General features: G+C 39.7%; 1 protein-coding gene across 13 annotated transcripts in view; it reads right to left on the bottom strand.

The window, feature by feature from the left end:
* The window catches only part of SLC25A19 (solute carrier family 25 member 19), a 203,849-nt gene that overhangs the window by 13,751 nt on the left and 174,095 nt on the right, over nt 1–16,003 (bottom strand). For all 13 annotated transcript variants that reach the window (XR_008849618.1, XM_056550278.1, XM_056550273.1 and 10 more), the window contains 2 exons: nt 13,847–14,030; nt 7,578–7,708 (listed from right to left, as the gene is read on the bottom strand). Coding sequence is in view for 12 of the 13 variants with exons in the window: in XM_056550278.1 (XP_056406253.1) it covers nt 7,578–7,708; nt 13,847–14,030 (315 nt within the window). In the remaining variant the exon portion in view is untranslated. The remainder of the gene's footprint in view (nt 1–7,577; nt 7,709–13,846; nt 14,031–16,003) is intronic.

Below are 16,003 nucleotides of genomic sequence, written 5' to 3' on the forward strand. Positions count from 1 at the left end.
TCTCTTCAGACAGGCCTATAACAGTCTCTAATTGGCCTCAACATATCCCCAACAAATTCCCAACATATCCCCACACCTCGTTTGAATAGTTATTGTGTAATTTTATGTCTGATACTTGTCTTTGTTTGTACCCCATAATTGTAAGTGCTGCGGAATCTGTGGGCGCTATATAAATAAATACATATTTCAGCATGGTTGCTAGTGGTTACGACAGGTGTACTATTTGCTTAGAGTCTGGCAATGTTCACAGAGTTTTGATAGATACAACCACATCCCTTGACTCCCCTAGCTTACCTTCACAGGTGTGTAGGGAAATGATGTTAGGAGAAGAGGACGGAACCTAATCACCTTAAAGTCCAGACTGCCACACAGCTAAGGTATATGACCACCATCAGTGCTGTATCGGCACCAAGCTGAAAAATGGGAGCCTAAACAAATTCATTTGCATATTCCTCTATTTGGCTATATATGCAAAGAGACTGCATTTCTCCCCAGGGCTACATAATTGCATGGCATTATGTACAGGTTTCTAAAATTGTCTACATTATATATTTTTGCACCAGCACTTTTTGTGGTAGCCGGGTGTTTGATATTTTAAATATTTTTTCTATAAATCTGAATTAGCATTGTTTATGTGGCTCACGATTCGTCAGTGCATAATAATTTTACAAAGTGTGTCAAAATTTCTACAAGTTTCTGTGTGATTACACATATCAGTGCAAAGTATATACATATATAAACATGCAAAAAGAAAAATAGCCAGCACAACAACCTAATACACGGGTGCACGCTGCTGTGGCACATACGGAGTATACAAAAAAAGAGGATTGCAGCAGCACACATTGGTCAAAAAATTTAGGCTCTTAGCGCACTTTATGATCAAAACGTGTCCCCCCCATCCACCATGGGGAGGTGGCCTCATTTAGGAAGGGACCCTAACACAAATTCTGAGCCTAACACTAATAACCACTCACTTCTGCTGGGAATATAGCCTCTGACTGTGTGACATGCTGGATCCATTAACAGTCTAAAACACCACCTGTGAAAAAGGGGAGGGGTGCACAGCTAAAGAGGGTGCCATTCCCCCTGAGTTGTACAAACAAGCAAAAAGAAAAATAGCCAGCACAACAACCTAATACACGGGTGCACGCTGCTGTGGCACATACGGAGTACACAAAAAGAGGATTGCAGCAGCACACATTGGTCAAAAAGTGTGCTAAGAGCCTCAATTTTTTGACCAATGTGTGCTGCTGCAATCCTATTTTTTTTTTTTTTGTTATGATCGTTAGGCTCAGAATTTGTGTTAGGTTCCCATCCTAAATGAGGCCACCTCCCCGTGGTGGATGGGGGGACACGTTTTGATCAAAATGTATGCTAAGAGCCTAAATTTTTTGACCAATGTGTGCTGCTGCAATCTTTTTTTTTTTTGTAAACTCCCTATGTGCCACAGCAGCGTGTACCCGTGTATTAGGTTGTTGTGCTGGCTATTTTTCTTTTTGCTTGTTTGTACAACTCAGGGTGGATGGCACCCTCTTTAGCTGTGCACCCCTCCCTCTTTTTCAGAGGTGGTGCTTTAAACTGTTAATGGATCCAGCATGTCACCCAGTCAGAAGCTATATGCCCAGCAGAGGTCAGTGGTTATGAGCGTTAGGCTCAGAATTTGTGTTAGGGTCCCATCCTAAATGAGGCCACCTCCCTGTGGTGTATGGGGGGACACGTTTTGATCAAAAAGTGCGCTAAGAGCCTAAATTTATTGACCAATGTGTGCTCCTGCAATCCTCTTTTTTGTATAGTGTTTCAAAACATTGTTCAACAAAGCATTCGGAAAACTCCAAACCTTTTAAAATTATGCCGATTCATTTTATACCTGAATCAGCTACTAATAGATTTGAATTATTAAAAAGAATGGAGGTATAATGGATGTACACTCTGAAAACAGTTATTTCGAATGGATTAAATAAAATCACTGAGACAGTTATACGATGTCATTATATGCATCAGGCAATAGTTTAAGGGTCCTTGGAAAATAGTTTTTATTTATAGGGTTGAACATTTGTTGCACACACATTGAGCATACATACGTTTTCTGCTAATGTGTGTTCTCATCCAGTTTGGCATCTTTATCCTTATTTACTTTGCTTGGTGCCATACAAATTTTTTTGGTATACTATACCTACATGTTTTAATATTTACTATATTTATATGCTCAACCATACGAGATACAGGTATCTGTATATAAACTCTCTCTTTATTTATATTCTGATGCTACACAGACAAAGATAATGCTAAAATTAGAATATTTTAATATTTGTTACAAGTCATAATACTACATTTTTAATACACAAATTTTGTCTGTGTACTAGTTGTATATATCTATATTTATTAATCTTTTATCAGTAGGAACGTTTTCATCTGTATATGCACTTGACTTTTTTCTGTGATTGATAGACTTATGATGTGTCACAATGACTTAAAGTGACCTGGTAACAGAAGTGGTCTATTTAAATTGTGTTATACATATGTAAGCCTGCTGTGCCTGACGAAGAATTCTGTACAAATTCGTAATGCGTTGCAAAACTGGATTTAATACCTACTTGGCATACTCCTTGCGATCCTGAAGAAGCGCCCGACATTGGTCTATTTTTAGCACTATCCTGTGCTCCTCTACACAATATTATCAACACACAGCCACATTTTGATCACATATATACTGTGTCTAATGAATGAAAAATACCACTAATCCTGCTAATGAATAATAATAAAAAATAAAAAAAACACCAGAAAGTAAAGAGCTGCCCCTTTAGGTATAGTTACCCCTAGTAGTAATAGCTTCTTCTTAGTATGTAGAGCTGCCCATAGTAGTTATAGATTTGCCCTCCACCCAGTATGTATAGTTGCCTATCTTAGGTAGATCTAATCCTAGTAAGTATAGATTTGCTCCCAGTAAGTAAGATCCCTCCCCGTAAGTATAGTTACCACCCAGTAGGTAGAACTGCCCCAGTAGGTATAGTTGCACCCTGCCCAGTAGTTAGAACTTCCCCTAACAGTTGCCCTGTTCTAAAATATATATATATAACCACCTCTGTGCCCACGTCAACAGGATCTTCCCCTCCTATGTTGTGCACGATGACTGACGTCCCCAAATCATCACACCAGAAGTTGGGGCAGTGTGTCGCTCCACAGAAAAAGCAGGACTGAAGTGCTTACCCAAAAGTCTACATATTTAAACCCATTGTTGGATCCCAACCCGAATCTGGATTAGTTCCACTGCAAAAGGAGATGACGATAGCTGGCTGTCAATGGAAGGACATGTAATACGTGCCATGACACCAAATTTTCTTCTCCTAAGTGTCTGGAAATGGTCCAAGAAGAGACACAGAGAAGTGTGTAATGATGGTGCCATGTCTGAATGGTGTGAAACATACCTCCGGGAACAGAGCCGGATAAACAGAGCCGGATAACTGGGTGAGTTACTAATGAAATTTATTTTCCCACAATGCAACGCGTTTCAGGGGAGGGGCCGCTTCCTCAGGCATGTTGGATGGGAGTGAACAGACAGGTTTTATACAGCAAGGTTAACCTTATGATGGGGCAACATTAACCCTTTACAATCATCATCTAATTCTGACAGACTATGAAAATCTGTAAAAATAACAGGACAGAATAGCCGATGCAAGTGGATTCTAAAATACAACTGCAAAAAGCGAGTTATATAAAAATATACATACATATATATATATATATACACACACAATGAATATATAAAAAAAAAATAAAAAAAATACCATACATATAAAACCACAATAGAAATATAGTTTATATTTATCCCTATATCCCCATAAAACATCAAAGAAATCCTAACTATATATATATATATATATATATATATATATATATATATATATAAATACACACACACACACACACACAGGGATCCCTCAACTTACAATGGCCTCAACATACAATAGTTTCAACATACAATGGTCTTTTCTGGATCATTGTCACTTGAAAACAGACTCAACATACAATGTTACGGACAGTCCAGATCTGAGAAACATATCAAAGGCTGGAAGAACTGACTAATCAGAATGGGTATTCACTGGTAAAAAAAAAAAACTGTATTACTGAAACGTATGCACTGAATTCCTGTCTGGTAGCGCCTACCTACAGTACATGAGGGAATTACAAGTTCTGTACTACTCTTTACCTGTGCCAGATTTAGCTGCTCCTTTGGACACCAAATAAGGGTGGCTCCATTTTACTTTTTTAGGACATTGCAAGTACTGTACAGGACCCTGAAGAAGCTCCCAGCAGATCTTTCTTACTTTTATATGCAAGGACTTGCTTTATCTGTATTAGTCATTTACTTATTTTTCTTTAATCCTCACTTTTTCCTATTTTTGGATGACATTTTGGTGGCTTCAGAACCAATTACCAGGTTTCCATGGAATTATGGTCTCAACATACGAAGGTTTAAACATACAATGGTTGTCCTGGAACCAATTAATATTGTAACTTGAGGGACCACTGTGTGTATATATATATATATATATATATATATATATATATATATATATACATATACATTTGTATATTTTTTATATAATTTTCTGTTTGTTCAATTGTATTTTAGAATCCACTTGCATCGGCGATTCTGTCCTGTTATTTTTACTGATTTTCATAGTTTGTCAAAATTAGATGATGATTGTAAAGGGTTAATGTTGTCCCATCATAGGGTTAACATTGCCCTATAAAACCTGTCTGTTCACTCCCATCCAACATGCCTGAGGAAATGGCCCGTGAAACGCGTTGCATTGTGGGAAAATTAATTCTATCCTGCTCTGTTTCTGGAGGTATGTCGGCTGTTTGATGCTGTTCACCTAGGGTGGAGTGGCTGCAGAGACCTTGTCTTCCGTCACATGTTACCCTCAGAATCAAACGATTCTCTCTACCAGTGCTCTGCCTGGGCTGTCCTGAGCCTGTCTGCTCTGAGTCTGTGTCCTTACATAAGCACTCCCCCCCCCCCCCCCCCCCCAACACCCTCTAACAGCTAGATAAGAAACTGCCTTGATGGTGGGCAATTCGTCAAAAAGATTATCTTGCTTTTCTCAGTCCAACAATGTCAACTGAGCATTATGAGGGAGATTTATCAAAATCTGCCCAGAGAAAAGTTGCTGAGTTGCCCATGGCAACCAATCAGATTGCTTCTTTTAATTTCAGAGGCCTTTTAAAAAAAAAATGAAAGAATCGATCTGATTGGTTTCTATGGGTAACTCAGCAACTTTTCCTCTGGACAGGTTTTGATAAATCTCCCCCTGTCTTTCAGTAAGTCATAGAGACACGTCAATGATCTTTCACAATGAGGTATCATAACTCAAAACCACTGCTATGAGTAGCAGTATAGGTATTATAAATTATAACCACAGAAGAGGTGCCAGGGAACTGGGTCTTTACTATGTCAAGCTTTTTGTGAGCCCCAAAAATGAATCACTATATTTAATATGTTTCATAGCATAAGAGCATGATGTCGGCCATTTTGCGTATAATCAAAGTAGGCCAATTCTGAAGTTTCATCTCTACTGCATCTCTAATGCCAGTCAGGGAGTACAATGCTTCTTGTATCTTTAGCTTATTTATGGTGTTTAGATAAGAGACTGATAAGGGGTCTGGTTACAGTCTCTAGACGACACTACTAAAATTCACCCAAGGAAAAGGGGGGTGAATGGAGAGAAAAGGGGTGAGATAAGTATAACTATGTCTCATCCGAATGGACATTAGTTCTTTATATATGTAAGGTAATCAGTAGGACATATGATATTGTCATATACTGTTAGTATTGTAAAGGACATCAGTATATATCTATTATCTTATATATGATTCTCATAGGAGCATTGCTCAATGTTTAGATAAGACTTCGTGGAATATTCCTAAGACTTTGTGAATATTGTTCTGTTTAACTGTTAATTACCCATTTGACTGGACATAAACATTCACACATCTGTGTTGGAGAATCATCCATGACTCTTCTCTTTCCAATAAATTAAGATGTCTAATAGGCTCCAAGAAGTCTATGAGAATCCAGGGTTTGATTACTTATAGATGTCAAAAGTAATCCCTGAATTGTTAATTATGGCTCCATTCGTCAAGTGTGGAATGTTGGTTTAAGACCAATTATTGACAGTTAACCCTTAATGGTAATGATGCTAATTGCTTATGCAATAGCACCCCCTAGCGGATGTGTAGTTGACATTACACCCACAGGAAAGGCATTATGGGTGATGTGCTCAATGCATTCTGGGTAGAATAGTGATGTCATAGTCATTACCATATGTACACGCCCAACCTACATTCATCGGGGAATTCCAATTTAGGAGGGTGTGTCTAACTAATTAAAAAGTCTGGTAAACCAGATGTTGGGGGTCTGAATGTCTGGAGGCTGTACTCTGAACTGTAAGCTGTGCTGTAGAGAACACACAAAGACAAAGGAAAGAGGTCCACAAGATGGAAGCCATGAAAGCCATGTAGATCCCTGCAAGCCGGACTGATTACACAGTACCGACCCAATGGCTGTTTTGGTAGGAGACATAAAAATGGTATTCCATTTAATTAATACTAATTGGGATAATGTGGATGGGATTATACCATTTAGATTGGCGAATAAATTAATAAAATAAAATAATTAATTATCTCCAAGTTGAGATTATAGTTTTAGGATATTGTGAGACTCAATTCTACCTGCAGAAGAATCAAGACTCCTAATCTATTCTACTCGCCAATTTAAGTGTTATAAGTATATTTCCCACACAGGAAACTTGTTTCAAGTTCTTCCTCCTAAAATATAGAGCAAGATCATGTATCTCTGCTAATTGTCTTAATAGTCTTACCAAAATCATGTATAGAAAATAGTCCAGAATGGGGCAGAAGTATATCATAGTTCTTCCATGTTTATATCTTAGATGGATTTCCTCATTCTTGGAGTCATGTGATTTGTAGTTGGTTAGAAGAGGGCGGAGTGTATTTAGCATTCCATATTGATATGTCTATGATTAGATATTGTCCATCTTAATATCATGAGGTTCCACTGAAAAGAGTGATATGTAACCTTTTTCTTATGATATTCTAACCTAGTAGTTTTTGTTTTATTTTAACAAGTTACTTACTACTCACATGTATTGTTTTACTAAATGTAGTCAATCAACAATCTTGTACTGTTTACTATTATCTAATTGATATTAATTTGCATATATCAGTGCTTATAACCAATAAATCTGCATACTTTATAATACCTGTATTATTGTATATTGCAAAACTACATCCTTAAGCGTTAATTTCATCCAGTCATAAAAAGAACTTGTTGATATCTGAGGAAATAGTCGGACTCAGATGTGAATTGTATTGATTAGCTTTGTCTACAATTCACCAGGTCATAATTTTGATATTTTTAATAATTTTTAATTTTTCATAATTAATTTGTATGACAATAATTCATAATTGAGTTATTACCGCACGAAAACTAAGTAAGATTTAAAACCTGAAAATAATGACATTACCACTGTATGTAGACATTAAAAACTTACCTCTCCAAAGGCTGCCCTTGCCTGCTCAAACCCGCCAACCTGAAGTCTTTTTTTGAAAAGGTCAAGTGGATATGTAACAGTTTTACTAATAACTCCAGCTCCGCTGCCGCACAGAAGGCTTTTCAGGTTATCTTGTTAAAGAGGAAAAACAACAATTAATTGTGTTAAAAACCAACAACTGAATATTAAAGTGTATCTGAAATAAAAATTGAAAACAAAATGCCTCACTTGACTGATATTTTGCGTTCCTAGAAAACTAGATTTGTGCTGTTCTTTTGTTATTTTTCCAGCTGCTCCCCTCTCTTTGTAGTTCTGTGTTCCGGAGGGTGTCACCCTCTCTTCCAGCTCTGTTTTATGTTGAAATGCCTGTGTTTCCATCCCATACTGGCTATGACCATTAGTAGGGTTTCCATTTATAGTAGGGAAATTATTGGAAACCCTACTAAGGTATAGGATTGTGAAACATCTAAAATCCCATGGATTGCAGGATGAAAAGAAATATAACTTTACTTCAGGGAGATCAAGTCAAACTAATCTTATAGATTTTTTTGATTGGATGACTAAAATAATAAAGGATGAAGGTGCAGTAGACACAGCTTATCTAGATTTTAGTAAGGCTTTTGACACTACCACATTACCAGGATTTATAAAAAGAATAAACCGCAGTCTTTGAGCTTGGACTCCCATATTGTTGAATGGATTAGGCAGTGGCTGAGGGACAGACAGAGGGTTGTAGTTAAAGGGGTACTCCACTGGAGAAAAAACTTTTTTTAAATCAAATGGTGCCAGAAAATTAAACAGATTTGTAAAATACTTCTATTTAAAAATCTTAATCCTTCCAGTACTTATCAGCTGCTACATGCTCCACAGGAAGTTCTTTTCTTTTTGAATTTCCATTCTGACTGACCACAGTGCTCTCTGCTGACACCTCTGTCCATTTTAGGAACTGTCCAGAGCAGGATAGGTTTTCTATGGGGTTTGCTCCTACTATGGACAGTTACTTAAATGGACAGAGGTGTCAGCAGAGAGCACCGTGGTCAGACAAAAAGGAAAAGAACTTCCTGTGGAGCACATAACAGCTGATAAGTACTAGAAGGATTAAGATTTTTAAATAGAAGCAATTTACAAATCTGTTTTAAATCAACTGGTGCCAGAAAGTTAAATAAAAAAAAATGTTTTCCAGCGGAGTACCCCTTTAATGGAGTATATTTAGAGCAAGGTTTTGTTACCAGTGGGGTACCTCAGGGATCTGTGCTGGGACCCATTTTGTTTAATATCTTTATCAGTGATATTGCAGAAGGTCTAGATGGTAAGGTGTGTCTTTTTGCTGATGACACAAAGATTAGTAACAGAGTTGATGTTCCAAGAGGTATACACCAAATGGAAAAGGATTTGGGTAAACTAGAGGAATGGTCAGAACTTTGGAAACTAAAAATTTTATGTGGATAAGTGCAAGATAATGCACCTGGGATGTAAAAACCCAAGGGCAGAATATAGAATATGTGATACAGTCTTAACCTTAGTATCTGAGGAAAAGGATTTAGGGGTCATTATTTCAGAAACCTTAAAGGTAGGAAGACAATGTATTAGGACATGCTAGCAGAATGTTTAGGTGTATAGGTAGAGGTATTTGCAATAGAAAGAAGGAAGTGCTCATGCCGCTGTACAGAGCACTGGTGAGACCTCACTTGGAGTATTGTGCAAAGGATATAGATATTCTAGAGAGATTTCAGAGAAGAGCTACTAAACTAATCAATGAGTTGCAGGATAAAACTTACCAGGAAAGATTAAAAGGACCTTAACATGTATAGCTTGGAAGAAAGACGAGACAGAAGGGATATGATAGAAACTTTTGAATACATAAAAATAATCAACACGGTAAAAGGAGAAGAGTATATGTAGAAGATAAACTAGAAAGAAGAAAAACTTCCACAAGAGTAGACAGTTTTAAATTAGAGTGGCAGAAGTTTAAAGGTAATATGAGGAAGTATTTATTTACAGAGGAATTTCCTTCCTGCAGAAGTGGTCGCTGCAAATACAGTGAAGAAGTTTAAGTATACATGGGATAGACAGAAGGCTATCCTTCATATAAGATAGGGACAAGGACAATTAGTAGTATTCAGAATATTGGGCAGTCTAGATGGGCCAAATGATTCTTATCTGCCGACACATTCTATGTTTCTAGGACCATAGCCCACATTGGAGTGTATGTGTTAGGATGGCTTTCACTTGCTATATTGGGCTCTGGGTGTCCTTTTTTGAATGCAATGTGTTTTCTGTATCCTTTTTTCAGGAATTGTCAAACAGAAGACAAACTGTATTCTATCCAGAAGCGGACTCACTTGCAGCTGCAGAGAATCTGCACATTGGAGCTAAGGAAGTGGCCTGAGATATGTATTGCTCCTCCTCTCCCACTTTCAGTGTTCCTTTTTTGATGACTCCATTACTTGAGTCAAACTGAGCCTATTTCTCCTTAAATCAAGACTTTCTGGATGTTTTTGGATGATTTTATTATATTTAAAAATCCCTGAAGTATTTAATTTGGGTACACACATGAATAACATTGTATTGCTCAATATATTCTTTGATATGTTCTTCTCTCTGTAGAAATGCTGCTACTTTGATTTTGCTTAAAGAGGTATCCCAAGATCAAAAATTATTCCCTTTCAACAGTAAAGGTCAGTTTTTCCCCAAATGAATGGAGTGCCAGCATGCACAGCCAGCACTCCATTCTTTGTCTTTTTGGCTTCCCAACATTGCCGTTCACTGCTTGGCAATGTTCAGAAGCCCCATTAAGAATGAATAGAGTTTGGAGAAACCCTTTGTGTCAAGCAGGACCTTTATGAGAAGCCTTACTATTCTGACACCAAAAGGATAGGGCACTGAAATTTTCACATACCCAAGGGAGGGGGGTTGAAGTGGCGCCCAGCAGACCACCTGAGCAAGCTGGGTTACTTATTCAGCACAAATCTGGAGAGAACAGATTAAATAAAACCACCCTGGAAAAGAAGGTCTGAGCCCCTCGAAATGCATTGTTCATTGATAAGTGAATTAGGTTAGAATTCTGTTTTATCATTTCATCTGTTCTCTTCTGACCTGTATCAAACAAGTAACTCAGTTTTCCTAGGTGGTCTGCTGAGCGCCGCTCCAACCACCCCCCTTAGACTTTATGAATCCTTGCAACAGACTCTGCCATGCGAGAGGTTACCAGGCTTTCACGCAGAATCTGCCAAGAACCATTGGTATCCCCAATGAGCGTCCAGATTCACTACATGAACGTGACAGTGTTTCACCTGAAGCTCAACACTTCTAGGTGAATGCATAAACCCCTACACCTACTATACTGCTGTCGGCATTGGATAAGCAGCAATTAGAGCAACATCCGTTTTGGTTTTTTTTGTTTTTTTTTCTTTCTTTGCATAACAATCCTTTTTCTGACATTATCTGGCAGAGAAAGTCAGCGCATACCCATACACATAATATAGTTGACTGGTCCAGCAGACTTTGCTCTTATGTGTACCTGCACCTTAAATGGTCACTGAAAGTGTCAATGTTTCAACAAACGTTGCATAAATCAATAAGATAAAGTTTCTTGCAGGAGAAACATTCATTTCTCTACCTATCAGGCTCCTTTCCTGCTCTCCCTCCTAAATGATCATTCACCTTGAAAAACTGCCCAAATCCATCTTAAGACAAATCAGCTCACTGAAGTGCTAAGTTATAGTTCCTTCATGCTGCTGTTGCCCCTGAAGGTGTGCTACTAATATCAAAATCCCTGCTTTTGTATGTGTGCATTATAGTTATAGGCTCCAATCACTATCTCAGAGACAACTGAAAACTAAAAGTCTGCAGAGAGGAAAACTGCTAACAAATGTCATCTACAAATTATATGATTGTAAAAAAAAGCTCTACTCCTTATGCACGCATTTACTTGTATATATGCACACACAACAGGTTATCCTGAAAAGCTACTAAAACGACAGGCACGCTTTAAGTGTTCTATCCTCCCACAGCATAACAACACAAGAGAAATTATGCATGAAAAGGTGTCCCTTGGAATCAATGTGCTGTACCTGTGTAATGTTTTTGCTGCTAAAGTATTTTTGTTTCTAAAGTACCCACTCCCTTTTATTAAAGCCACATTCAGATGGTCATAATGTAGCCCCATTTTACTGTCCATATCATGCCCACATGAAAATATATCATGCTGTTAGCTTGGCTCATTAGACTGCTATTGCTAAAAAATTCAGACACATTATGGCCCTATGAATAAGGCTTAAACATTTCCCAACAGCTATACTCGCCTTTTTTGGCAGTCCCATGGCCTTTAAATGGAGCAGGAGTATATATACTGATCGCTGTGGACTCCCATTCTTGTGATCAGTAGGCATCTTAGTGGACAGACCCCCACCGATCAGACACTTATCACCTATCCTGTGGATAGTCGATAAGCTGTTATTAAGGGAAAACCTTTGGCCTCCCCAAAAAGGCTAAGTTTTTTTATCCTCTGGGTGCCTTAACTGAGAACTATCATGCAGCAAAACTTATCCCCTATCCATTCCTTATCACTGGGATTCCCCGCAATCTTCTGCACGGGACCCCAGCTCTACCCAGGAATGGGGCGTGTCGACCGCAGCACGAAGTGGTGGCTAACACACCTCCTCTACGTATCTATATAGGAGAACCGGAGATACAGCCTTCAGCTATCTTCGGCTCTCCCATAGAGATACATGGAAGGGGGTGTCTGCTGCTCCTTTTGTGCAGGAGATCACAGGATCCCAGCGGTCAGACCCCCTGCGATCTAAAACTTATTTTAGATCCCTTCCCCTTTAAGATTAGGGGTGTTCATATTTTATATATACGTCCCCTGTTCCCAAATTATTAGGGTTTTTGTACCCCTCTGATCAGGGAATTCATCAGAGGGATGGATACTTCATTCACAATTGGTTAGTGAGGTGCAGAGATTACCAAGGCAGGCATTGAACAGGAGTATGTGCAGCAGGGACTGATGGGGAAAAGGTGTTTAAGAGCAGTGTCCTCTACTGACAAACCTCTCCCCTCCAGACTGCCAGGAACTAATCCAGGGTCCAGAGACCTCTTCATTGTCCTTGCCTGTCTACTCGGATTATATAACAGGATTCCTTAAGTAACATATTGGGCATATAATCACAGTATACCGGCACGGACTCTACTTCAATAAAGAAGGCTCTAGGCAGATAAGGGGTTAATTTTCCTCAGTCTGGAAGGGGCAAGTGCTCTCTATCACCCAAAGTGCAAGAAAAAGTGCAAACGTGTCACACTAAAAAAAACATGCACAAAGGATGCGGTCTATTGCTAAACCCTTCTCCAACAGGAGAGGCCCCCAACAAACCTACCCTTCACCTCCAGGCCAAAAGGCACCTGCAAGGATCCAGGTTCGATGCCCCTTTTCGCCAAAGCTACTAATGGGGCCACAAATGCACCGGGCTTCAACCTAGGCATTAACCAAGGTATCAGCATAGGAGCCATACACTGATGGCATCTCGACCGAAGCAAAGATGCCCAGGGGTTGCAGGGAGGTGAGGAACCTGATAGCCACACACACCTCCCCTAGACCACCAGGTCCTGACAAATCCTGTGTATAAAAACAAACACGTAAAAGTGGCACAGTGACAAACCAAAAAAAATAAGTGGATGAGTGCAGATATACTGCCCAGTCATCCAGCTGGATGTATAAAAATTTCCCTGATCCTAGCCAGAAGGCCTGATACCAAGGGTGAGTTCCAAAGGTGAAGAGTTAATGGTGAAGTGCTTCCACTCAGTAGGGGAGTCCATCCAATGAGTTTAGGCACCTCAGGGTCCTCACTCACTGATAACTTTATCAGGAGGTAGCTTCACATCTAAAACAACTTTGTGCTCAGCCAGCAGCAGAGACAGCAATGATAGAAGAAGGAGACACAGGAGCAGCCATGAGGTAATCTTGACAACTCATAACTTACTGTACAGCACACACCCTCTTATGTAAAGCACCCCCTTCAGCCACCTCTCCACACAGTATTGAAATTTAAAAACAAACAAAAAACAAATAATTTCTTGGGATTGTATTAATAAATTATTAACACCTCTAGACTCAGGGCACTCCGCTATCAGGAGATTAAAAACTCAGCATGTTTGGTGAGGCCTGGGGTACTCTTTAAATTATTTATCTGAAAAAAACTTTTACTGCCACACAATATTGTACAGATAATATATATATATACACAAACAAAAATCTGTTGTTTTTTATCCACCTCTTTGATTATGGTTACTTGGAAACAGCCAACTCCAGATTCTCTGCAACAAGTTGAAGGAGGAGAACTGAAGACCAGCATATGGGAATACTGCCAATAATGTGGGACACAGGCCACGATAGAATGTGAATGCACCTTCTGTTGTATACATCGTAACAATGGCCTGGCGCAAAGTCTTATACACCTGTGTAAAGAATAGTGTTTTAGTATCAAACATACAAACTTAAATAAAGTGTACAAGATATCAAAGTACAAAACAGATTGTTTAGTCAAAAGGTTACAGGACATCTTAGAAAAGGGAAATAGGAGCAACTGTGGTAAGAAGGTTCATGATGATGAAGTACAGTGGCATTCCATTTTAAATACAGACATGGAAAATAGAAAAGGCAAAGACATAAAATTACATACAGTTACTGATAAAGCAGGGTCTAGTGTATGGCTTGGTTTTCATGTTTGAAGAGTAATTCCAACAGCACAACATTTTTTGTATTTAACTTGGGGTTCTTGAAAAACTAAAAAGGAACTATATGCACCTGCCCTATCTCCCACAACTGCCTTTCCAAAGGCTCATAGTCTCCCTGTTGATCTCTGTTGCTTTCTGGTCCCTGTAGAAAATGCCCACTCAGGCAATTAGTTCTTTCAGGGATGGCAGCAGGGACCAGGAGCCATTGGAACAGCAGCTGCATGGGATCGGAGAAGGAGAGTATGGCTTCTATATCTGGTGCACCACAAGCCAGTTGTAAAAAAATGTTGCACTGCTGGAAGAGTGGCAAGCAGGATGACTAAGGCTGGGTTCACACTGTATAAAATTTGTCAACTTATTTTATTATACATGTGTATTTTCATCCGTAATTGTCAAAGAAACTGCCCAATCTTATGTGCGGTTGTCTTATTGCTGATAATGGATAACAAACGCATGCATTAAATACATCGGCGAATTTTACACAGTGTGAACCTGCCATAAGTAGTTAAAAATTTGCCACTGCTACTATTTAACTGCAATATGGAAGGGGGCTGATACTCTGTGTGAACTGGTGGACATTGAATTTAAATAATTAAATAAAAAATTAAAGGTTGCAAAAAATAAAGTCTGTGTGGAGCCCCAGTATTTCAGATGTTTTGGATGTTGTTAAGCAATTCGAGTGCTCTGGTATCCGTGTGTTCACGAGCTAGACCGATATGGGTATTGTGTGAATGAGCCAGTTGAAGCCAAAATGTAGTGAGGACAGTGTACACTATTTCAGAGATCTAAACAATATTTAGAGTAATAATAAAGCTTCTTGAGAATTGCCATGCAGCATTAGGGCATCTTTCTACACTGCACAAAATGAACAACAATAAAAAAAAAATAAGATTATAATGCTCTATTGTTAGGCTTCTACATTTTACCAAGTAAGCGATTTGTGATCAGGCAGGTTCATACTGGGGAGTGGCCTGGATGGAGAGCTGAGCGGTTGCACTCTGCAGTGCTCCCGCTAGCCCAGCTCTTATAATCCTGTTTTCCCTATTATCCTGTGATCCCAACTCACCTGTCTGGATCCCGGGTCCTGTGGAAGATGCGGGGCAGATTCCGGTGGGGTCTGGATTCGGCTGGCGGCATGGATGGAGGAGCAGTGTGGCTGCGGCGGCAGTACGGCTAAGGTGAGCTCAGGGAGGAAAGGAACCTCCCGTGGAGCAGGAAGTCCCTGACGAATTGCCGGGAGCGCAGAGAGGCATGGCAGGTAACTGGTGAAGGCTCTGTGGGGTCTGGGAGCGGGCTGGTCGCAGGCCAGGGTCCTGATCTGGATCCTTGCACGGTGGGAGCGGCAGCCATTACTCCTGCTTTGTGGGAGTGGCCTCCAGGTTGCCATAGAGACTCCCGCGGCCCTGGCCGAGTGGCGGGATGCCTCTGCTGCGCAGGGAACACTAGCTCCTGTGCTCTTGGCTGTTTATTTGGTGCTGTCTGAAGCAATATACCCCTGGCTCACCTCTAACACCTCTCAAGAGGAGCTGCTGGGCCTTGTAGTGTGGGCCTTGTGGGCTGGGCATTTTGAATACTGCTGCAACTGCTTGTCTATACCCATAGTGACAACTGCTGGGGCCTGTGGTGCTGGGAGCCAGCCTTACAGCTATGGTGGGTGCCTGAATCTATTCCTGATGACAACTGCCATTAACTTT

The sequence above is a fragment of the Hyla sarda genome, chromosome 13 (genome assembly GCF_029499605.1).
Source record: "Hyla sarda isolate aHylSar1 chromosome 13, aHylSar1.hap1, whole genome shotgun sequence".
Lineage (NCBI taxonomy): Eukaryota > Metazoa > Chordata > Amphibia > Anura > Hylidae > Hyla > Hyla sarda.